Source organism: Sinocyclocheilus anshuiensis, unplaced genomic scaffold, assembly GCF_001515605.1.
Source record: "Sinocyclocheilus anshuiensis isolate Anshui unplaced genomic scaffold, SAMN03320099.WGS_v1.1 scaffold58, whole genome shotgun sequence".
NCBI lineage: Eukaryota > Metazoa > Chordata > Actinopteri > Cypriniformes > Cyprinidae > Sinocyclocheilus > Sinocyclocheilus anshuiensis.
The window spans coordinates 151,612-175,326 of record NW_015547688.1 but is presented as its reverse complement, the minus strand read 5'-3'; the positions used below and the strand labels follow the sequence as shown (position 1 = coordinate 175,326).

Here is a 23,715-nt window from a genome sequence, read left to right as displayed (position 1 = left end):
TTGCGTTGCGTATCGCGCTGCGTAAACATAAAACCATGTCTGCATTTGTGATCGGAGAAAGGACAAACAACAAGCCCTACTCTACACTGCTCAAAACTCGTGTTTGAATCATCAGTGGCAAATCCTTTAAATATGAAAACGTACTTGCAGTGTGTGAGTCAGAACAGCCGGCATTGTAGTCTACTCTCCCAGGATCAGGAAACAGTCCTCCATAAAATGAGCTGCTCACATCTGACTATTTGGGTTGAACTGTTCTGGAACAGTGTTGTAAATACAACTTAAACACTGATTTCTAGTCGTGTCCTCTTTTGGAAGGCCAAACAAAGTAGTTTCGCTTTCACAACGAAATACACAACATCTTCACGACATGGCGGTGGCGGTGGCAGCAACAATAAAGTTACGCCTTCTTTCTTTGCGTGAACATTTGGGTGGTGTTATGCAAATCTTCCCACATCGTGACATAGACATGCGGGGGCATGTTTAAACGAGGCGTTTTAGGAGGGCGTGGACGAGTCTTAACTTTTATAAAGAATATCTCTTTGGATTTGAGACTTTAGTCTTTGCAACTTTACAGATCTTCTTTATGCAGCAAGAGCTTGTAACACTCCAAAGAGAAAGGAAAAATTGAAATCGCATCATATGACCCCTTTAAGATCAAATTTGGAAAACCTTTAGCTGTCTGGAACAAGTGTGCATATCTCAAGTATTATATACAAAATATCTTGTTTTGTCTGTAATTGTTCTTAAACATCTTTGACTGACTTTATTCAGTTTACGATAAGCCTAACTTACAAATTTCCTGAAATCAGCTTTTCCATCTATACTGATGTACACTGTGCATTATCATCAATTCATGACCCTAAAGTGCAGTTAATTGTGCATTATGTTCTTCAGAATACATTAAATGTTTGTGTGTGGTGACAAATCAATATTAACTCCCCCCCCCCTCCTGGTCAGTAGGTTGTTGCTCTGTGGGAACATTAACTTCATTTCCTGTTCAGGCTGTTTAAGAACCTCTTCCATTAGTTTTGAATCAGCTAAATGAGGTTGGAAGTTGGGAGAACATTAAGTTTGGTAAACTGTAATGTTTTGTTTTGTTTTTACAGGCGTAGAATCTGATCTCTTTACATTCCATGGATAATTTTGAAATAAATTCAACAAAAAAAAATTTGTGACTGGTTCAAAAATGTACTCTACTGTCTAGTATATGAACACATTAGAGTCTGATAGCCCTTTCCCTTTGGCCACATAAGAAAAACTGACAGTTAAGCACAGTTTAAATAAATTCAACTTCATATTTCAAAAATTGTTGTGGCTTGTTGAAAAAAGACCTTAGTTGTCCTAAATGATACTGATTCAGTGTCAGTGCTGGGTAGTAACTGATTACAAGTAATCTGGATTACATAATCAGGTTCCAAAAATTAAGTACTTGTAATTAGATTATATTACATTTTAAAATACTCGTAGTCAAACTACAGTGATGATTATTCCATGATTACATATTATTCACACAATAGCAATAAATCATTTATTCAATCATTCATTCATTCATAAAATAGCCCGCTTGTATACATTCAGAAAGCTGAACTTTTCCATGACATTCTAATTTATTGAGATGCACCTGTAAATACACAAAACATTGAGAGGCCACACAGCATTTGAGCACTAGATGTACAAAAATCATACCAAGTGTTTACTTCTTAAGTTCAACTACTGATGGACACATTAGTGTTTGTTTGAATTACCACTCAATCGGTTATTTAACTAAATATTACAATGTCTTTGGAAGGCTTTTGTCTTTCAAACACGTTAAATGCACAAACTTGTTATTTCTTATTTACATGTAATGCAGGAATGCTCTTAACTTTTTTTAGTAGCTGAACCTCTTTCAACTAATACGTATATTTACTTGAAGCACCCACTGATATTTTAAATTAATAATTAAGTAACACATTATTAAAAAACATAAAATATTTCATATTTTTTAGTGTTTTATTTTGATTATTGTTATTTTAAAATGCTTTATTTTAGCTTCATATTAATAATGATGAATGGAATGATTTTTTTCTCTTTGTATTTTTATGTCCGTATGGTACAAGATTATCCTGTTTAAATCAATGTGATAAACGAGTTAGGTCAAAAGTAGTCTGATTATATTACCTGAAATGTGTAATGTAATGGATTACGTTACTAACTACAATATTTGTCATGTAATTTGGAATCAGTAATGGACTACCTTTTGTAAGTAATCTACCCAGCACTGTTCAGTATGCACTTATACTATGTACTATTTAGTCTACTGTGTAGTGTATGAATTTTCTGAAGTTCTTTTTCATCCAGTATCAGAGTTTAATAGCCCCTTCCCCTGAGCTACATAAGGACGAGTGCAACAGTTAATTAAGTGCATTATCTGGTTATTTGAAGTGCACTTTTTCTTTTTGGACTGTTCGGTGTGAACACACTGCTGACACTATGTATGCTACAAAATAGCTTAGAGTAGTGCATAAGTACACGTTTAGTGTAGGAAGTGGACAACCTAAATTGTCATTGGCTAGCTGACTAACAGGTTAATGTGTTACACACTAGACTATGAACTTCAGCATTACCTGTTGTTTACTGAAGTTGTAAACCTGTTAAATATCAAGCTGTTTGCTAACTTTACTGACCAAGTTCAAATCAGATGAAGAATTTCATTTTGTCCCGAATGAGTGCAGCAGCAGCATGTGATGTACACCTACAAAACCCCTCAATTCCCCTCAAAAAAAAAAAAAAGCAGGCACAAAGAAAACACCGAGATTCATATCTTTTATTTTTTCTGGCATGTAAAGTACAAATAATTAAACAATTCCATGAAAAAGTCCTCAAGCGTCTTCAGCTGAAATCCCAGTAATAAATATCCTAAACTAAACTGAAAGGTTTATTCTTTTTTTCCCCCTTTGTTATGTGTTTGTCTTTGTTTGTTTATGTTTGGAAGTATGAGATTTTTCTTCGTGACACACAGACACTGAGATCAGGAGTTCTGCTTTTGATCTTTTTTTTATTATCATTATTGTTCGTTTGTTTTATTCGGTTATTGTTCTGTTATTCCTGGAAAATGGTTTCAGAAGAACGTTGCTAAGTAACTCTGTGTCCCTCCTAAATTAACTGACACAAAATACAACTGGTTGAGAAACAGAGTGACCACTGACCCCTTTATCTAGCTCAGCGCCTCGCCTGGCCCGTCTCCCCCGCTGCGCTTTCTTCGCCCACGTCTGCTAAACGTTGCGCTCTAGCCCTCCCACTGACTCTTTTATTTTCTAGACCGCTCTCTCGGTCGGTTTGACGGCTGTATGACAGCGGGTGAGAGGTTTTTGGCGAGGGACGCTGAGCCTAAGGCCTGGCTGCTGGTCCGGACCGCGCCTCGCCCCGCCCCCCCAGGCCTCGCCCCGGGCCCTGACTCACTATGGGGTTCTGAACGTGGCTGGAAAAACAAGACTGTGATTAGATTAAATAATCAAAAGGTTTTCATTTAACAAGACAAACAAAACACAGGCATTAAAGGCATAACATCTAGCACACAGCATGTATGTTTATACACTTCAATTAGTTTAATATAGCAGTGCATTCTTTGCCTATGGAGAACTTTTCCAAATTAATTCTAAAGCAGTTTTTTTTTCTGTTTTTTTTTTTTTTTTTAATGTATTTTTTTTTTTTATCTATTTGTTCCCTTTAAAGAAAAACAAAAAGGTGTAACCACATTTTGGCAAAATGAAAAGTATTTAAACTTGCAAATATAATGAAATAAACCATAAATATACACAAAACATACTTTCATACGAGGCAATAATAATAATCATAATAATGATAATAAATAGTTTTTAAGTTAACAATAAGTTAAAACTACAAGCTTAAAGTCGCCCAAATAATACAAGTTCATTGGCGCTATATTGATTTTTTTTTTTTCAGTTTAAATTATTTATGTTGCAACAAAAGCTACCACAGACTTTTACAAACACAATTAAACACATTTTGATTGAAAGGAAATAATTCTAACTAATTCTAAAACCTGCATACACTGTAAGAACAGCAACTAATTATAAATAATGGAAACAAATATAAGAAACCATACCCAATAAAAGGAACCGAAACGAAATATTCGACCCACGTGTGTCCTCTATGGCAACATCAACAACACAAATACACTAAGTTAACGTGTGATTCTGATATGTAAAATAAATCAATAAATTACAGGAAAAATTATACTCTGAAATCAACATGGGCTAAAACCGATGATATTTTAGACAGTATTCCATTCACGGTCTTTTAGATTTGCTCTTTTCGGTACCATAGATGGCTGTTTGTTTTAGCTTGCATGGTCAGAGCACTAATAAGGGGGTGGAGGAAGGGATAATGGACATTTTTAGAGACCAGAGCTCTTGGTGCTTGTTTGATTCTTCTAATGAATCTGTTAGTTAACACTTTTTTTTCATTTTGTTGTTGTTCGTTACATTTGATCCTTTCACTATTCTGCAAACCATTTCAGTGTGACGTTTAATTTCTTTTTTAAAAAATATATATATCTTTTGTTCTCAGTCAATATAAAAACGAAGCACATTGCACTTACTGTTCCATAGGAAAGTTTTTTTTTTTCTTTTTTTTTTTAATGATTATTATTGTAGTTGCTCAAGCGGTGCAGCATGTTTGTTTCCTGCCATTGTCCTTGGCTCTGAGGGGATGGGGGAGCGGTGTAGCTAAAGTGTTCGTTGGGACACTCGGCCAGAGGGACGACGCTAAAACCTCCCTATGGCCACTGTATCTACCCCATCGCTCATTTTAGAGGGCGGACCAATCTTTACGTCTAGGATTTTTGTCCCCTCTAGGGCACACTACCGATGAGTTCCAGGATGAGATGCGTTAGCGAAAGAAAAACGTGTTGCTTTGTTAATGTGGCGCAAGCTGAGGGGGTTACTTCAAGATGTATCACAGTTTTGATACAATGGGAATGCTGTGGAGGGCCTAGAGACACTCTGATATGTGTTGTGTGTGTGTGTGTGTGTGTGTGTGTGTGTGTGTGTGTGTGTGTGTGTGTGCGTCTAAGTGTACGTGTGTCACACTCTTGCTAAATGTTTCGGACTGACCTTTTTCCCTTCATCAGTGACAAAGCTAAGATCCCTTGGTTGGTTAGTGCTTGTGCAAAGGAGCAAAATTAGGTGTTGACGATATGATGGTGGAATACAGGAGATATGTGGAGCAGAAATTAAATAAAAACAAACAAATCTAGACAGCACAATGATAGACATTTGCTTGTTGCGTTGACATACTGGTGAATATAATCCACTATGGATTATTGTGTGAGAATTGATTACATTAATAAGTGCAGCTACATTACATTGTCAATTTATTTTTACTTTTTTGGTGCACCGAACATGCTGAAGCGTTAAGGTGATTCTTCTTTTTTGTTTTTGCCGATACAAGATGAGATGCTCTGGGTGTTCGATGTGACGCCGTTTCGAGCATCACTGCACCGTCATTGAAACAACGCTTGATTTTTTTCAACACTTTAGAGAAACCGTAACGTCGCTTTCCTGTGTAATGCATACATGTACCTGTCTGCTGATTCTTTTTTTAAATGTTTCGTATGTTTCTATTTTTTTTTGTGTATTTTTGAAAATGAAATGGTTTCACTGCATGTAAGTCTTAGTCCCCAACCCTCCGATCCCCTCCCTAACACCGCAGACTGGCCCTCTCTCCCAAAGTTGAAAACTCTGAAAATAAAAGCCATGCGGTGTGTCCAAAGATTTCCACGATTTAAGAATCTGTAAAAATGTTGCACAAGGTCTTGTGTTTTTTTTCTTCGTCGATATAAAAATATATTAATCTCTAATGTAATCCTTTCAAAGAGATCATTGTCCTCTTTGGCTAACACAGCGTTATTTAGAAAAGCAAAATGTCACTTGATTTGAACACACATTTACATCTTTCAGTTCTTTTCTTCATATAATGTGAAGTTTTGCGATTTTACAGCAATGTCAATCCTCATGGAACAGTTTTGTTTGTTTTATCGCAGGGCTGTGGACAGCTTGGGCATTGTCTTTAATGTATCTAGGGAATTTTTCAGTTATGAGATTTTGTGTGCAGCTCATGTGGCTGCGACTTGCTTTAAAGGGTCTTGAGGACACTAAATTGGATTTGATATGTAGCCGTTTAGATACGCAGGGGCTGCTAAAACCGGTTCGGGAAAGCGAATTATAATGCGATTCTGTTTAGTGAATGGAGTTAAATGTGTCTGAGAAATGATGAAGACCAAGGACGACCAATCCCAGTGGCCTCTGACCTTCATAACAGCTCACTCTTTTGCTCAAAGAGCTGACACACAGCCTTTCCTACTCCCGAGCCATTCAAACCTGTTTAAAATGATCTAATATGGTTCTGGATTCCGCAGTCGGCCTTCGTAATTGGTTTGAAAGACTTTCAAAAGAATTCCAAATGCCATCGCCATGGGAACACTGTCGAAATGCCCCTAGTTACACAAACAACTGCATGTGGTGGAATTGATTCTAAATTCTAACTCTAAAACTCAGAGTGGAAAGATACGAGGAGATTCTAGGTCGCCATGTTTTGTGATGTTTCGCTATGCCCTCCAGCGGAGGTGCGTGTGTGCCTGTGCGTGTATGTGTGTGTCTCTGTGATGAACGTTGTCTTTCGGTGTGCTGAGGTGATTGTGATGACCCCCGGGTGACCTCTCGATTTGTGACTACCATCCACACAGTTTGTTCAGTGGCTGTTGGGTTGGACCTCGAGTAAGGTGTGTGTGGTGCCATAAGGCAAGGTTGCAACCTAATGTAGAGCCAGGAAACCGTAATCAAAGTTCTAGAAAATGCTTACATATTTGGCTATTAAAACCACCTTAAATGTTGAATATATAGTTATATCATAATATATATAAGAGAACACTGTTTTAATCATTTTCTCTAAAAAATCACTGATTCAAAATGCCCAAGTGTAAAAAAGTGACTACATCCTCTGAAGCCAGACAGGAGAGTTACTGGGGCAAGATTTCGGGTAAATTGCACATATTCGATTGACTTTTTTTTCCGTTCGTTCGTTGACCAGTTCTCTTACTTTGCCTGAATTAAATTAAATCTCTGCAGACATTCTCTGTCACATTCATAAGACTGTCCCTCCTCGTGGATTTCCCCAGCCCAGCCCCGCCTCACAACTCTGCTAATTCAATACAGGCAAATGTTGGGAAGGACTAACATGTTGTGTAAAGAGAAAAGAAAAACAACTCTACTTGTGTATTTTTGTTTGAAACAACTAAACGTGTGTGTGTATGTGTGTGTGTCAAATGTGTGTTAGAGAGAGACTCAGTCCAGGCCCATGTAGAGTGAATGTACAGGGAGCTCAGTAGCTCCCCCTGCATGTTAAAGAGCAGTAGTGACTAGGCCTTCCTTCAAGCCTTGTGCTGCTTGCTGGTCTTGAAAGAGACCTGCAGCACGCGGTCGCCCAGGCGGTAGCCGTTGAGGCTGGCGATAGCCATGGCTGCCTCGTCGTAGTTGGTCATGGTGACAAAGCCAAAGCCCTTACATTTGTTGGTGGTGAAGTCACGGATGACCTTGACGTTTGTGACAGCGCCGAATGGCCCGAAGAGCTGCCACAGGACGCTTTCGTCGGCTTCCGGGGACAGGTTGTAGACGAAGATGCACCAGCCGGCTCCGGTGGGCCCGGTCAGGTTGACGCCGGCTAGACTGGTCATGCTGTCAATGGTTATGGGGGAGAATCTGGGGAGGAAAGAAGGAGAGCTACCATGGGTGTCATTCTGAAGTTCAGCACAGCGCGCTTCTCATTACCACATGTTCCTGCCACTTTTGTCTCTTTGAGGACCGGACACTCGCTCTCCACAGCCTTAAGTAGGTAAGAAAATGGGCAGCTATTGTATTATTAACTATGTTGACCAAACCAAACTCTAGTCCCTGTTAGGACACAGAATTCACAATGTAACAAAATCACGATATACTTAGCAAAACAGAAACCTAGAAAGGGATGAAGGCAAATCAGAAACAAATCAACTGAAAATTGGAACGAACAGAGGAGACGCAAACGGAATCTTGTATGTCCATGCTGGTGGAAAAAAATACATTAAAGCAACCAAAACTGAAAAAAAATAATAATAATGTTAGTTCAATACATACAAATCAGTTCAATCAAGGAATCAACCAAAAGAACAAAAAGGTTCAACAAAGCCATGCCAGAATGTCCTGTTGTGATATCAGCTATGTCAATCTAGTCTACTGAAACGGTGGTTTATCAAATCAAATCTCTAATGGTAATGCTTAAGTCAGCAGGTGATATTCCGGGCACTTTGTTTGAGCTTGTTTAGGCATGGATGCTTTTGAAAGGACACCTTTTTTTGTGGAAATTACCTCTTGACTCCGTAGCTGGCGTTTAGTAAATTGTCGAGTCTGCAATGCAAGAGGGAGAGTGACGGAGGTGAAGATATTAGTTGCAAGATCCAACAACCAGAGACAAGCGTTTTCATGCAGCCACTTCAGCCACCAGGGGGAGCGCTTTACTGGGCACCGCATCCACCAGTCAGCAGGCGGTGGCTCGCCCGTCGTGCTGACGCAGTGCTTACAGACTCAGAGGCTGAGCCCTCAGGCGATGGATTGAGAGTACTGCGATGAATGCTTGTGAATGCATCCATGATGTGAATGATTGACATGCAGTGTTTTATCTCTAAGCAGGGCAGTTCTTTTAAAATTAAGCACTGCCTCAGTTGGGCCCGTTGTGATTTGTCGAAAAAATCCCCCTGATGGCATGAACGCGCTGCGGTTTAAAGGAAAACCGGCAGAAGAAGAGTAGGGAGCGGTAACGTTAGGGGTGTGAGCTGCAGGTGGGAGCGGTACCTGAAGCGCTGAGTCTGGTGGTGCAGAGGGCCGGTGAAGCGGCGAGCAGCTGTCTGGTAAAGCTGGGTAAGCAGGGCCTGTCCCGTCTTCTGACTGGGGTTGTTGGCGAACTTCACGGTGATGGGCTCGGCGGCGCCCAGCGGCTTTTGACCATTCAGGCCTTTGATGGCCTCCTCGGCCTCGTTTCTCTTATCGAACCGAATGAATCCTACTCCGCGCGATATACCTGCTCCGGACAGAAAGCGAGGCAAATGTTAGCACCGTCAATCGAATCAATGACAGATAAGTTGAGTCATGTGGTCACAGGGTTAAACCAGACTGTTTACTTTAGTACTTTATGATCTACTTTTTCTACTTTAAAAATAACCATATTCAGTGCAAACCATTTAATTTCCATACTGTGACGTATTTCTCAGTGATGCAGGAAATTTGATGAGAAAAAAAATGGGTGGGATTTGATTTTATGTATTGGGAAGTTGGCTTTTGATTAACACTATGTTAATATCAATGAAAAGGATAAATGGTTTTTGATTTAGATTTTTTTTTTTTTATTAAAACGTTGTACAGATGAATAATGCATAATTGTATATTTCAATAGACGTCTTTATTCTTTAGTTTGACATTTTCTGTGAGGTTGTACTGTTTTACATTTTTTATTCATTCAATCCTTTTATACCCAAAGGATTTGTGGTTTTTCTCATAAAGTTTGTTTATTTATTTATTTATTCATTCATTTATTTATGTGCAACTGTGTAGCACTTGGGGTCACTTCAGTCTTTGTTTTTTATTTGACAGTAAGATCAGGAATCAGGATTATTATAGTTTACTAAAACTAAAAGATTAAAAAATGTTACTTGAAATAAAATAAACAATAAAAATATTAAAACTTTTATTTCAGCTAGTTGCCAAACATTTATCATTTTCATTTGGTTTATCTTAACATACTAAAATAACTAAAACTAAAATGAATAAAAACTAGTCATGTTTAAACATACCTAAATTATTACTAAAATTAATTCAAAATATTACCAAAATAACACTGCCAGGAATGTGCATTGGATATGTAAAAATGGGGTCAATTTTTATTTCATGTTGACTGTGGGGGAGCATATAGCTTATTTTTTGCATCACATCCAGAGCTTTAATTAGATTTGTAATCCTCCCCCAGGGTGCCTAGGCTGTTTGTGGAAGTGAGGTAACGTTTACCTGTGACCTGGTCTACCAGGATGCGTGAGGTGATGATCCTTCCATACTGGGAAAACAACTGCTCCATGTCTTTCTGACTCATGGTTTTGGGCAGGCCGCTCACGTACAGGTTGGCATCGCGTATGGAAGCTGAGCTTGGTCTGGCATAGGACACCTACATCGCACACACACAACACAACAAGGAGCTGCAGTTTAGGATTTCTTTTAATAGAAATATTAAGAAACATGCATCAAGACAGCTGTGACAGTCTTAAAACTCCCAGCAGTGCAAACTTTCAAGTGTAGTCGAAGCAGATATGTCACAGCACTGCCACGCTCAAAGGCGAGACATCCGCCCACTCTCTCTCATCCCTCCTTCCTTGAAATCCACGTCTCTTACGTGCACTTCACTCCAACCAAACCTGGTTCCCTTATTAAACGCTACTTCAGCTTCACTGTGCTCCTGACAGCAGAAACACGAACCCACTCTCACATTCACACTTCCCCCCCCATACGCATCGACACCCCCTGCGCTGATTTGAGACCAGCTCCCTCAGGGAGTCGTGAGGAAAATTTGATATCATGGGCTGTTATTCTAGCGGGTGATTTTCCACAAGACAGCAGCATTTAGAACCTGTTCCGCTTTGGGACGTGTCATGTAATATCAAGTCCAATTAGGCTTTTGTTTTGACGTTCAAATATTCATCTCATTTTTATATTCCCTTCTATATTTCCTAAAACACCCCCACTGAGCCACCTTGGTCGTATTTGAGATGCGAACAGATTTTTCTCATAAAATATGTATATTTATGAGTTTCTAGTTGAAAGGGGCTGACTTTGATTGATGGTGTCAGTGTGTGCGCATGTGTTTTTTTGAGATAAAGAGATTGGCCCCCTCCTTCTCCTCCATCTCTCCTTTGTCTTCTCTCTCAAGGGGAAACTGCTCCTCTGGCAACCGGCGAACCAAGTAAACAGATTACAAGATGTCCAGCATCTCTGACAACTCCCCAACACACGTCCTCACAAAATACCACATGAAAAAAAACAAAAGCAAATCAAATACAAAGCACAATACCAATTAATGCTAATGGAAACGTGGCACCCTCACTTTACCAAAACTCTGGATTATTCCTGTACGATCGTTTCTATTCAACAGTATTACACATACAACTAATACTTCTCATTTATATATGGACATGTTTTGTTTAGAACCTAAATTAGTATTTTTTTTTATATATATAATTGATTTACCTTTATATTGCATATTTAATATATACTTAGTCTTTTTACAAATGCTCTTTTTTACTTATTCACTAATATACTTTTTATATAGAATTTAATAAACTTTAATATAATATAATATAATATAATAATATGTACTTTTTATTGTCTTTCTAAACATTTATAGTACCATATAGCCTTTCCCCTAATACTAATATAATATAATATATACATTTTATAATTATTTATTTATATTGCCATATATATAGTCTTTTTACCAATGGACCTTTTTTACTTATTTACTAATATATAATTTAATTAAATTTAAACTGCATATGTACTTTTTTATTATTTTTCTAAACTTTTATAGCACCCTATAGCTTTTTACTCATTTTTACATATATCATTTAGAATTTATATAAATTCTAAATCGGGAAGAAAACATTTATTTCTGTCTGTAACCTTTTTCTTTAATAATGGGCTCTATAACAAAGTATTTCATTTCATTTTTTTTCAACACACATTGGCATATTTGAATCTGATGACCTTTATGTAAGCGATTACAGCAGCAACAACAAAAAAAGTTAAGCAAGTAAACTTGTTTTTATCATAAACAGGAGTCTATTTTAAATGTGTTCAAGCCATTTTACGATGCCCAACCAAGTTATTGCATGTTTCGCCATCAGACCTTGGCAGAATGATGTGTTTTTCCACCATATGTGTGTTTGCGTCTTGCAGGCCAGTATGACTAAGCAGCGGTATTGTTGAGGTAGGGGTGTAATTGTGCAGTGAGTGGGTGAGTGTACAGCAGAGACTGGAGGGGGGAGATGTATTGGAGGGATGGGATGCTGCCCCATAATTAACCCTCTCCCTGTCTCTCCCACAGTACAGATGGTGCCTGCAGCCCATATGGCCCCTAATCCTGTCATTGGCATTCGGCTCCTTCCTAGCCTTTGCTCCTGCGCCCCGTCTCCCTCCCTCCCTCCCCACTTCCATCCTCGCTATTGGCTCTCTACCTTTCTAACAATGTCGTATTGACATGGATAATATGACATTTGCCCAGCTTAAGGATTTGAGGGCAGTGGGCACACGAATGTTGAATGTCAGAGAACAGTGGCCAAGCCGGATGAATGCACTGAACAAACAAGACAATTAGGACAATAGCAGTCGGACTCCGTGTTGTTTAAATAACTATGCCAATAATGTTCGCCGATGGACTGCAGTCATTATTCACCGAATAACAGTGCGTGACGGTTTCAAATTAGACTAGGGAATGAAACTGCTCTGATGGTCATCTTGGCCTATCATGCGATTTACATGATATGAGCACATGCAAACACACGCTAAGTCTGGGGAAGCTGCTTAACTGCTGATTCTTGCCTCGGCTTTGATGTGTGGTGATCAGGTGGTGGCGCAGACCGAATGTTTAATCTCTCGCTTTCAGAAACCCAGGCAGACCTTTCCCCACCCCAAAACCCAGCTGAATTGGGGACAAAGAAGGCCCTAATTAGCCAAGATTGGAGGCAGATGGGGCTCTCCGTGTTGACCTCCAAGCCTCACATTGCGTCTCCCTTATTACATTTCCATCACAATCACCTCTGAACACAACCCATTGCTTTCTGACCTCTACTTTCTCTTTTGTTTTGCTCCTTTTGTTCCCACCACTGATTCCTCCCCTTGCCCCTCCCATTCTCCTCCCCTCCTGCTGTCACGTCTGTCTTGGGCCCTGCTTTATTCCTCCCCATCGAGTGATTGAAGAGCGTGGCTTCATGAGTCTCTTACCTTGATGGTTTTGGTCTGCAGTTTGAGACCGTTGAGCGTGTTGATGGCCTTGTCGGCATCATTGGGGTCCACGTAGTTTACGAAGCCGTAGCCCAAACTCTGGCCTGCAATAGTACGAACGAGAACGCATTGGAAAAGGATGCTTTGATGCTAATTTTCACCGAGACCAAATCGCGTGCTCACCTGTGATCTTGTCTCGGACTAATTTGCAGGACTCGATTTCTCCGATACTGCCGAAAAGGCTCTTGAACTCCTCCTGGGTCATGTTCTGAGGCAGGTAGTTGACGATCAGGTTGGTTTTGCTGTCGTCCGCGGCACCGTTAGTGCTAATGACGGGGCCGTTAGGCAGGCTGGTTCCGCTCGGACCATTGGACACCTGAGTTTCCATGGTGCTAATTATCTGCAGGTGAGAAAATTACAAATTACACTCTTAAGTTGGGTGAAAACGCATAATTTGAGGGGCGTTATGCTTGGCATCCTGGTTTAGAGGTTAAAAATCAATGCGTCTGAGTAGTAGAGGGCCGGAGGAGAACAATATCCCACCTCCCCTCCTCCTCCTCTGACCTCCTCCCTCACTTCAGCTCTCTCCAACTCTCAGCCCTTGGCCCTGCAGATGTCACAGTCCTTTCACTCTTTCCCAGCCCCCTTTATGCTATCCAGGGTCAAACAGCGTTACATCACTCGCCTCTGAGAGGATAAACATCAATGTATTTGCTAACACTATTTTTTTAAATTTCCTTTTAAGAAAATGCAATTCAGACAAATAAAGATGAGAAGATGGCACCTTGTTTATGTGAAAAGTGTGTATGTGTGTGTATGTGTGTGTGTGTGTGTGTCTGGGTCTTTGGTTCATCCATGTTGCTGTGGAGCACAGCATGATGCTTAATTTGGCCTATAGGGGATTTTCAAAGAACAGATGTATGCAGGTTGTAGACGCTACTTCAGTCTTTAACGGTCCCTTTCTGTCACAATGCCCAACTGGAGTTCTCAAAGTCAGTGCTCTGCATCGTACCATAAGCGATCTGTCGTTTTTATCTCTTTTGTGATTTTCTTGTTGATTTTTTTGGGGGGTATTTTTCCCAAGGCTGCTACTCTCCAGAATTTACAAATTGGCGTCTGTAATGTATGTTCATGTATTAGTCACCCTTAGTTGACTGAAAGCGCTCTTTCCCCAGAACGGCCCCTGGGGGTGGAACAGGGTGTCTCACCAACTTAATTAACAATGCATCCGTGATTTTTTTTTTTGTTGAAGTCCAACGATCAACAGGCAGCATCATCTGCCACAAGTGTCTTTGTTTTTTAGATTAAAATTAATTTTAGAAATCCTTCCAGGAATGTAATTGGAAATAAATGAAATTGTATCTGATATCTAATTAAGCGGTTTTTTTTTAATTTACATTCATTTGCACTAACAGGTGAATTTATAGTAGTGTGGGAAGTCTGTTCCTTTGTTCTCCCTTCAGCATTGCCTCTTCCTCTCATCTCTCTGTAACGCTCTGTCTCCTCAGTGGAATGATTTATTCTTGCCTTGAGCCTTACCTCTACCCAGGTTGCCCAGGTAACAGCAGCTTGACGACTGTTGCTATTGGCTGGCTTCTTGACTTTTAGTGTGTGCATGTTCGAGAACGAGCGCTCTGTTAAAATCGCTTTTTGTCTTGAATTAATCAAATAAGCTTTTGGGGCAGCCGGAATTTATATCTCAGGCAAATTGACACTGACAAGGAGAAAGCTCAGAGAGGCGAGTTATTAAAGCTCTGCAAACATGGACCTAGGCAAGACTGACTGTCACCCCAGCAGGAATTTCCAAGAAAAGGGCGTTCGTTTGATCACGAATGGCGATAAAATGGCATCTTTTGCTTGGGCAGTAGCCCATAGCCTTCATAGCCTGGGAACTATCTCGGGTTTAGAATGCAAACCTACTCAAACAGGCCCTGCCTATGCATTGACACAAACAGAGTGAGTCTTGACACAATGTGACAGGATCAGGGCAAATGTGATTTGTGAACTGAAGTAAACCTCCCTATGGCAAGCCACCCATCCTCAGCGATGAATGTAGTGAGTTACACAACGCGCAGGCTCTTCGGCCACGCAGACTGACACGTACACTATCTTACAGCCCAGATACTGGCGCCAGCACAGCAGAGGTAGAGGTGGAAGAGCACTTCATCCCAAAATACATGACTCACATAGACAGGCGAGAGACTGCTTACTGCTGGAGTTCCTTCCACTGCGCTGCTTAAACATCACACACCTTATCAACTGAATCTACGCTATTAAAAATAGGCCTTTCGAAACAAAACGTGGCCACCGAGCGGGCTTTGACGTTCCCGTCCCAGCCTGTACTTTTCTATTTCTGGGAGAGATCTCCCTCAATATTTAATGCACCGCATCAGCATCGCCTACACAAGGACCCAGACTCGCACGCAAACAAGAGCCCTGCATCTCATACGCAAAACCTATTACCTTCCCACCAGTGCGCTGATAAGGATAAATGACTGCAAAGATTCTTCTTAGTGAGTCTGTAATTAGAGTCTGCTGAAATGACCGTCAAGCCTTGTCAAACAAAAGGGATTTTTACCCCTGTTGAATGTCACAGTACACAAATGTAAGATCAAACCAAGCCACTTGGTTTAACTACCACCTTTTTTGTTCTTGAGAGACATAATGAGACTGACTTTAATAAAAATGTAGATGATTTTAAAATATGGTAATAAATTCAAATACATTTACATGTATACACAGGCCTGAAAAGCAGCAAGAGAAAAAAAGCAATCTGACTGTGAAGACTATCGGCTCACGTCACTTCCTTAATGTCCCTGTGCAGTGAAGGAGCCATTTTCTTAAAATAAACAGTCTCGCACAAGATCCGGCGAGGTAAACAAATAAAGCATAAGGCTGATCTAATCTGTAGCTGTATGTAACATGTCAACATTCATGTTCAGACTGCCAGGGTAGCGATTGCCAGCATTATCTGTCAACGAAAATGAATCTGTGCTCGTGACATTTCTGACGCCTAATGCAGACCTTCATTTGATCATTTTTTATTCACAAACGTACGTGTCTGGACGGGCCTCCTGACTGAAATGTGAATGTTGGATTGCCAATAGGCCGTTTCAGTAACAGATTACAGGATTACCCTAAACAAAAGGCATTAGCCACACTCTCAGTGCAGTTTAAGGGATCACTGTGGCAGCTGTAAAACAACAGGACACAAGTCAAAACTGAACGGATAAACCCTTTTCTTTGTTGTTTATTTTTATCGGTGAATTGGGTTCATTTCACTCGTGAAATTCGCAGCGCGAAAGATCATTGATTTATCACGCGGATACACAAGTCTCTCGTATATTTCCCCAAATAGCGCTATTTTATTTTAAAACAATTTATTTGCTATTTTAAATTATTAGAATTCTGAAAGAACGCGGGAAGAAAAGGCGCTCGTGGTATTCTGGTATTCCTGTTCGGTCGCTATCCAGAGTGCTGAAATCGGGAGTGGCTCAAGACAACTACCTACAAAATATCCTTGGTGCCGCGGGCTCCGTTTTTTCAAGTGGGCATTAAGCTCTTCATGTCGTCCTTATAAATAAACACGTTTGCGAATCGTTTAAACTCGTTATCCTCTCGTCCTTTGATTGGACAAGTGCGCGTGTGCTCTGTGAGCATTCACAAATACGAGCTCCTTTTTGCTGAATAAATGTATTGACACAAGCGAACAAAAGAGCCACCCGTTCCTCCTCTACAGAGACCATGGCAGCACTATGAATATTAATGTAAACAGTAGCGCTTTGTGTCGAGGCCAGAGGCTGCGGGACTCTCCGGGAACAATGAGCATTGCAACTGTCTTCACTTTTACTCTATTCTACAGGAACAAGACCATTTAATAATAATAATAATAATAGCAAAAATATTAAAAATGTACATTTAAATAACAATGTAATCGAAGAAATGGCTGTAGCTCATGTCTTTCCTTTATATAAAAAACAGCTGTATAATATTCTGTTCTATTCTATTCTAGAATAGAATAGAATTCTATGACTATGACCATTTATTTATATAGCACAATTAAAAACAACCCACGCTGACCAATGTGCTTTACAATAACTAAAACTACAACAAATAAAAACAGAAACAATTAAAATGGTAATAGAGTACCATTAAAAAAAGTACTTCAGCATAAAAAAAACAGTAATAAACCATAGAAAATGCTTCAAGTATTAAATGCTTTATCAAACAGAAAAGTTTTAACTTTGATTTAAAAGCAGGCAAAGATGGTGCCAGTCTATTTCGTGGAATTTGGTGCTATTCTAGTTCGTTGACATTTTATTTTTCTCACCCGAAACCCGTATTTAAATGGAGTGGTCGTAATATTTAACAATTAATTTGGTTATTTGGGCTGTAAAATCAGTTTCTGTACTGTACCTGTTCAAAATAATCACCGTTCAAATTCACAACAAGGCCTGCACAACATGGTGATCCTATAGCGTGCGTAACGGCCTTGACAGTAGGCTATACAAATACTGTCAAACATCTTTTTTTTTAAACGCCGTCTTTTTCTTTAATTGACAACCCCCTTTATGAACGATTAACGAGGAGCTCGCGTGTTCAGACGGCTGTGTTGTGTTGTGTATCGTTGTGATGTCCTTGTCCTTGAATTGCGTACGCGCCTGGAGAAGGTTATCTGACTCAACGGTTTTATGTGCTTTGGCACTGCGGTAGAGGCTCGTGCTCACGGAGGACTGCGGAACAACACGCCGAGGGGCCCGTCATTCATTCATCACACCATCGATTGAGACTTAAAGCGAAAGAGAAGCGCGTCGCTTCCTATCGCCTTTTGTTTGAGGTCACTATAAAACAAGTCAGGCTGTCCTTCACAGCAGACCAATATATAGTTACTTATTTGTCAAGACTAGAGGCCTCTATAACCTCAAACGCAAAATGTTGTGTAGCCGACAAGGGTTTAGCCTAAGGTAATATTTAAAGTGGGCTATTACAATTATATATATAATACAAAACGAGTCGCCATTATAGCCAATCTAGTACCATTATCACGTCTTTCTGATAAGAAACAAAGACGGTTAACCTGACAGCACGCTTCATGTCGAGCAGGCCTAAAGAATTCAACGTAATTAACGAATCTTAACATTTTAAACGTGAACATGTTTGTATTCAAATAAGCGGTTCTGTTTATGTTTTCCCGCAGAAAATCTACGTGAAGATGGTGATTCTGTGCGCGTGCCATCGCTGTCTTCTTTTAGAGAAGACACGCCCAAAACGCTTTCCCTCAAGGCCTTTGTATTCCCCTCATATTGCTTATTTACCTTCTCGGTGTCTATGTATTTTTGGTGAGGGAAGAAGAAAAACGCAACTCGCTAAGATATCGCAAGAAATGCGTGATATTTAGCCGTTTCCATGCATGACATTTCGCCTTTTCCTCTCTCGCGGTGTCTTATATAGCATCGCAAGCTTTAGGAATTTTGTCCTGCCTGATTCAATCCAAACCAATGGATGCATAATATCTCCCCTCCCCCTCTGGTGAGTGACTCGACCCTTTTCTTTGCCTTTGCTCTCGATGGGCTCTCAGCCTCCGAGGTATCGTGTTTTGTCTCCGAGATTCAGTCTCGAGCATCCTTTCCGAGCGAGGCATGTGCCTGCCGCCTTACGCCCTTCTCCTGCCTCCGCCGCACCTCTGCTATTTCTGAGGAATTCCTCAGCGCTCTTTGTTAATAATGGCTAATTATCGCTTGAACGCGTTTAATTAGCGGATGTAGGAATAAATGTATGTTGCGGAGGGTTTCACGTATTACGTGATTTATGACGAGTGGCTCTTGCGGCAGGAGAAAGCATTGTTTTGATTCTCTTCAGAAAACGAAGCGAGCTCGGCTGTAGCGATGCTGGCGCATGCCTGTATCACATTACTTATACCCTGGGCTAATCGTTAATCTTGTTTACGGAATCCGCGATTAGATGTGCCAGTATGTTTGACCACCAAATGCTGTGTGCATGTTTTGGTTAGCTTATATTGAAATACCCTATATTTTGTATCGAATTATATACATCTCAGCTGTTAGAATTGATTTTGTGGTGATGCTGTTATTGTTTTTTCACGAGATAGACCAAAAAAAGGGCATACGTACAGTAACCATTCTTGATGTACAAAGATGCTAGTGATTTAGGTCCTTCAAGTCGCAGGTCTTCAGGCTGTCTTGCAGATATTACGCCGTGGTGTGGCTCGAGAAAGGCGAATGTCAGGTTCCAAACGAAAAGAAAAAAAAAGAAAAACGAAAAACGACAGTCTTCGGCAGGAAAGCTCAGCCCGTGCGATTGTAGGTTTCCTCAGCAGTGTGAAAATGAGGAGAAGGGGGTTTTCTTCAGGACGATGATGAGAGAGAGATTTCTCTCCGTGTGGCGTGGGCGATGGTTCAGATGCAGAAAAAGACAGGAGCCATGCTTTCTCCTTCTCTTTACCCCTCGCTCGCTCTCTCTCATCCCCTTACTCAAGCCTCAGTTTTTCCCTCTATTGATTATTTGTCCTGGCAGCACAGCTCTTCTTCTCAAATTTGTAGGTTTCCTCAGCAGTGTGAAAATGAGGAGAAGGGGGTTTTCTTCAGGACGATGATGAGAGAGAGATTTCTCTCCGTGTGGCGTGGGCGATGGTTCAGAAAAAAAGAGAAGCAGTGATCCCCAGTAGGGTGTGTCCAGGGGAGGGTGTTGTGGTTCTGCTGTTGTGTGTGTATTTCCCAGCTCCTCGCAGGCTCCTTCTGTGCCTCTGCTGCAATGTTCTTCTTTTATGTGTCCTTCTGGCTGGCAGAGCTTGCTGCTGATTGGCTAATTGTGCAGGGAGGGTACTACATGGCAGCCATTGCAATGCGCTCCTCTCCCATTATCCCCTTCAGGAGAGATCACCGAGAGCCCCCCGTCCCTCCACCCTCCACCATCTCTCCACTCTTCCTTTTGCCCTCCCTTTCTTCCTGCCCCCCCCTCCCCAACACACATGCAGAGCTGAGTGAATAGAGCTCCACCTGCACTCCGAACAGATGGGTGCAGAAAAAGACAGGAGCCATGCTTTCTCCTTCTCTTTACCCCTCGCTCGCTCTCTCTCATCCCCTTACTCAAGCCTCAGTTTTTCCCTCTATTGATTATTTGTCCTGGCAGCACAGCTCTTCTTCTCAAATTCCATCTTCTCAGTCTGACGCGTTGCATTTCTAAGAATGCCGTGAATGAGTCCGGCGTTTTTTTTCTTCCAAATCCAGAATGGCTGTGCGAAGGCATAACTGTGTGAAGGTCATAACACAGCCCACTGCTTAACCGTTCATGTCAGGTGCGTGTTGAATGCATATGTTGCATAATCACACAAAGGCCAGTGCTTACAATATGGATTAAGACATCATTTTGGTTGTCAGTGTCATATAGATGTCATGCATTGTTTGTCTGATCCCACTGACTTAATGTCCAGCGACACCTAAAATCAGAAGGCATGTGTCTGCTTATTGTTGCTCGTTGGTGCTGATATTAAACATCGACACACACTGATTGCAGCGGTTGTTATCTCAAGCTCCCTTCCCCCCGTTTCCAGTCTCAGGGAGTGGGTAGAGCTCACTGAGACAGGCTGTTTGGTCTCATCTATAATGCATCTCCTGCCCCAGGACTTGATGTGTGACAAATGACCTATTTCTGCACAGACCCCCACAGGGCCTTGACCTGAGGGAGCGCGCTCGGTATATCTCTGTTACGCGGATGTCTTTGGCACTTTCATAGGTGCGAGTCTCCGTTGGGTGAAGTTGGAGGAGATGGTTGCAGAGCATGTAGACTTATGGAAATGTACACTTAGAAATGTTTATTTTAGTCTGTTTATGTGCGCGCCGGAGACCGCGGAGGTCGCTGGAACTCACCTACATCCGCATCGGCCTTGGGTGACCTTGTGGAAGTCGAGCGCTGTGTGTGTGTGTGTGTGTTTGTGCGTCTTCAGCAGAAGTTCTCTGTGATTATGCAGATTGTAGACAGTCACAGCACAGGTATCAGGCATCAGGAGTCAGAGAGGTACAGAGTGGGTGGTATTGTCGTTGGCGGGCAAATGCGCTGTAATGCAGATCAGAAAAACAGCATTTTCTCAACGTGTCTACTCTGAGTAATATACACAATTATATATATTTTGGGGCAATGGGTTCTTGGGAAATCATTGGAGATGGGCGAGTGGGCAGATGCGTTCAGACTCGTTAACCTTTTGATAATCTCGAGAGCGCTGATTGTTGTGCATTTCTGGGTTAGGGGTTAACAGTGAAGGCCAAGCATTCTCCGGTAATTTTGACTCAATCGGGTGCTCTGGAATGGATGGCAATGCGACTGCGACGGGTGTTATCATTTATTACGATTTTGAACTAGTTTTTGTTTTTCTATTTTCTGTTTTCATTTGAATTTTAGCTAAAGCAATGGTCCACCCAAAAATGATCATTCTGTCATCATTTACTCCTGTTTGACTTTCTTTCTGAGGAACATAGAAGATATTTTAATGAATGTTGGTAACCAAATGGTTTAGGGTCTCTCTGACTTGCATTGTATAGAAATGAAAATACTATGGAAGTCAATGGGACCCGGAACTGTGTGGTTACCAACATAAAATATCAAAATATAATCAAAATAATCAGAACATCTTCTTTTGTGTTTCACAGAAGAAAGTCATACAGGTTTGAAATGACATGAGGATGAGTAAATAATGAGTGTTTGTATTCTGGGTGAATTTTTCTTCAGTTTTAGTCATTTTGTTGTATATTAATTTTTATTTCAGTTTTAGTCTTAGTACATGAAGTTAAACTAAATGAAAATGAGAACTGTTGCCTTGGCAACTATCTGTAATAAAATAAGTTTTTCATATTTTATTTCAGTTAAAGTTTGTTTTATTATACGTAACATAATGGTTTTAGTTTTAGTTAACTATAGTAACCCTGGCTGTGAATCGTCCTGGCCTTCGTCCTCCTCTCTCATGCTCCCTTTCACTTTCAGTTCTTCCTCCTCTCGGTTCTTGTCCCGCATCTCTACCCCAGTCAGATTCTGAGTGTGGGCCCTGTCTGATATTTTACATAATTGCCTTACATAAGTAGCCAGCTCAGCTCAGAGCTTGGATGATATTAGTGGCGATGAATATTGCATGAGGAAGGCACTCGTTAAGCGTTAATAAGAGGATAGAGATGGACCCCGCTGTCAGTCTGTCTTAACCCCGCCCACTCCGCTCTGTCAAGTCGCGACCGAGTGAGGGGGAAAGACTTCGCTATTATAGGTGCGGGTGTTGTTTTCTGCTTTGTGAGCTGAATAAAAGCAGCACTTGTGGCACAAAGAGCCCAGGCCTGTTAGCTGCCTACAGTTCCACACGCACCCTGTTCACACTTAGCGTGAATAAACCGGCTTAATTGCAGAGGCTCATTAGGGGTCTTCGCTGGCAGCAGGGCAGCTGAATCCAGCCCGTGGGTAAGAGGGCATCTGAAGCACCTATTCACCACCCTGATTCAGAGGATCAAGCATGGCAGTTGCTTGAAGCTCTCTCAGTAATTTCACTGATGATTTTTAATGTTCAGGAGCCCCTCCAGAAGAGCCGATTAAGAGACTGGCGCTTTTGTTCCAGTGGCATTATAGCATAAGAGACTCTAAGGCTCTCTTTTGCTCTTTCAATGATCATTGATTTTAGTCACTTTTTTTATGGCCATCCAAACGTGGCTGTTGTTGAGATCACTGGTGGAGGAAACCTTGTTTTTTATCTAATAACTCAAAAATGTCTGTTTTACATTTGCAAATTGTGGATTTACATTTATGGGAAGAAAGCATGTTATGATCGCACTGAATCTATTTCGCACCAGCGCAGGAGATATGATTGTGTGAAGCAGATGTGTTCCATTGCTACAGCTAGTGTTATTCCCCTTATTATGGTCTGAGGTAACGGATTAGACTGGCTCAAATGTCTGTGCTAAAGAAGATTTTTCCTGGATTCGTATTTTCATTTGGCAGTATTTTAAAATAGCTTCTATAATGCTATTCCTTACCTTAAAATGCCTTCATTACCATATACAAATGAAAATATACATGTACACTGTAAAACATTATACTGTACACCATCCATTTCCATTTTGTATAGTCATAAACATTCGTTAGTATTTGGTTTCTGGAGCTGTATTTTCAGTTGAAATATTTTTATATGATTTAATTTGAATAAAATGTGAAACATTGTTACTACTTTGAAAGGTGCAAATTAAAATAAATAAAAAATATTATATTAATATTGGTATCACCATGGTGTACTAGCGGAATTAGGGATATTAATGCACATATAAATAATAAATTAATAAATAAAAGCTGTATTCTTTCAATCATGATAATGCAAATTAAAATAATAAATAAATATATTAATATTGTTATCACCATACTATACTAGTTAAGCATTAACTAACATATATTATAAATACTTATATCATCCTTTAAATGAATAATCCTGTATTCATTTACCCAAGATAAGTGTAAACAGAGTTAATAGATACTATAAATTATATTCATAGTAATTATGTGTAATATATTAATGTTGTTTGCAGCATGCTGTATGTATGCATGAAAGGTCACTATAGATGAAAATGTCAGGCAAATGCGTAAAATGTAAATGAAAAAC

The 23,715-nt window shown here is 40.5% G+C and overlaps 2 protein-coding genes across 8 annotated transcripts in view; one reads left to right on the top strand and one right to left on the bottom strand.

The window, feature by feature from the left end:
• The window catches only part of LOC107703311 (glucosidase 2 subunit beta-like), a 16,510-nt gene extending 15,323 nt beyond the window's left edge, over nucleotides 1–1,187 (top strand). The window contains exon 17 of the mRNA XM_016505902.1: nucleotides 961–1,187. The gene's annotated coding sequence lies outside the window, so the exon portion shown is untranslated. The remainder of the gene's footprint in view (nucleotides 1–960) is intronic.
• Nucleotides 1,188–4,565: 3,378 nt separating this feature from the next.
• LOC107703356 (ELAV-like protein 3) lies at nucleotides 4,566–19,283 on the bottom strand. Of its 7 annotated transcripts, none has more exons than XM_016505947.1 (7): nucleotides 19,205–19,283; nucleotides 13,257–13,473; nucleotides 13,074–13,177; nucleotides 10,092–10,245; nucleotides 8,886–9,114; nucleotides 8,403–8,441; nucleotides 4,566–7,781 (listed from the first exon to the last, which is right to left on the bottom strand). In XM_016505947.1, exons 1-7 carry the CDS (start codon nucleotides 19,211–19,213, stop codon nucleotides 7,433–7,435), a joined length of 1,101 nt encoding a protein of 366 aa, XP_016361433.1. In that variant the 5' UTR covers nucleotides 19,214–19,283; the 3' UTR covers nucleotides 4,566–7,432. The 7 variants fall into 7 exon arrangements, with proteins under 7 accessions (XP_016361433.1, XP_016361435.1, XP_016361434.1 ...); XM_016505949.1 differs by having other exon boundaries at nucleotides 4,566–7,760; XM_016505948.1 differs by having other exon boundaries at nucleotides 8,886–9,111.
• Between the last annotated feature and the right edge of the window lie 4,432 nt (nucleotides 19,284–23,715).

Bases quoted from the DNA above. Each gene is read 5' to 3' on its own strand.
- LOC107703356 (XM_016505947.1), bottom strand. The intron at 8,442-8,885 runs GTACCGCTCCCA...CTTGCATTGCAG, and splicing joins CACCAGACTCAGCGCTTCAG to ACTCGACAATTTACTAAACG. The intron at 7,782-8,402 runs GTAATTTCCACA...CACCCATGGTAG, and splicing joins GCCAGCTACGGAGTCAAGAG to CTCTCCTTCTTTCCTCCCCA.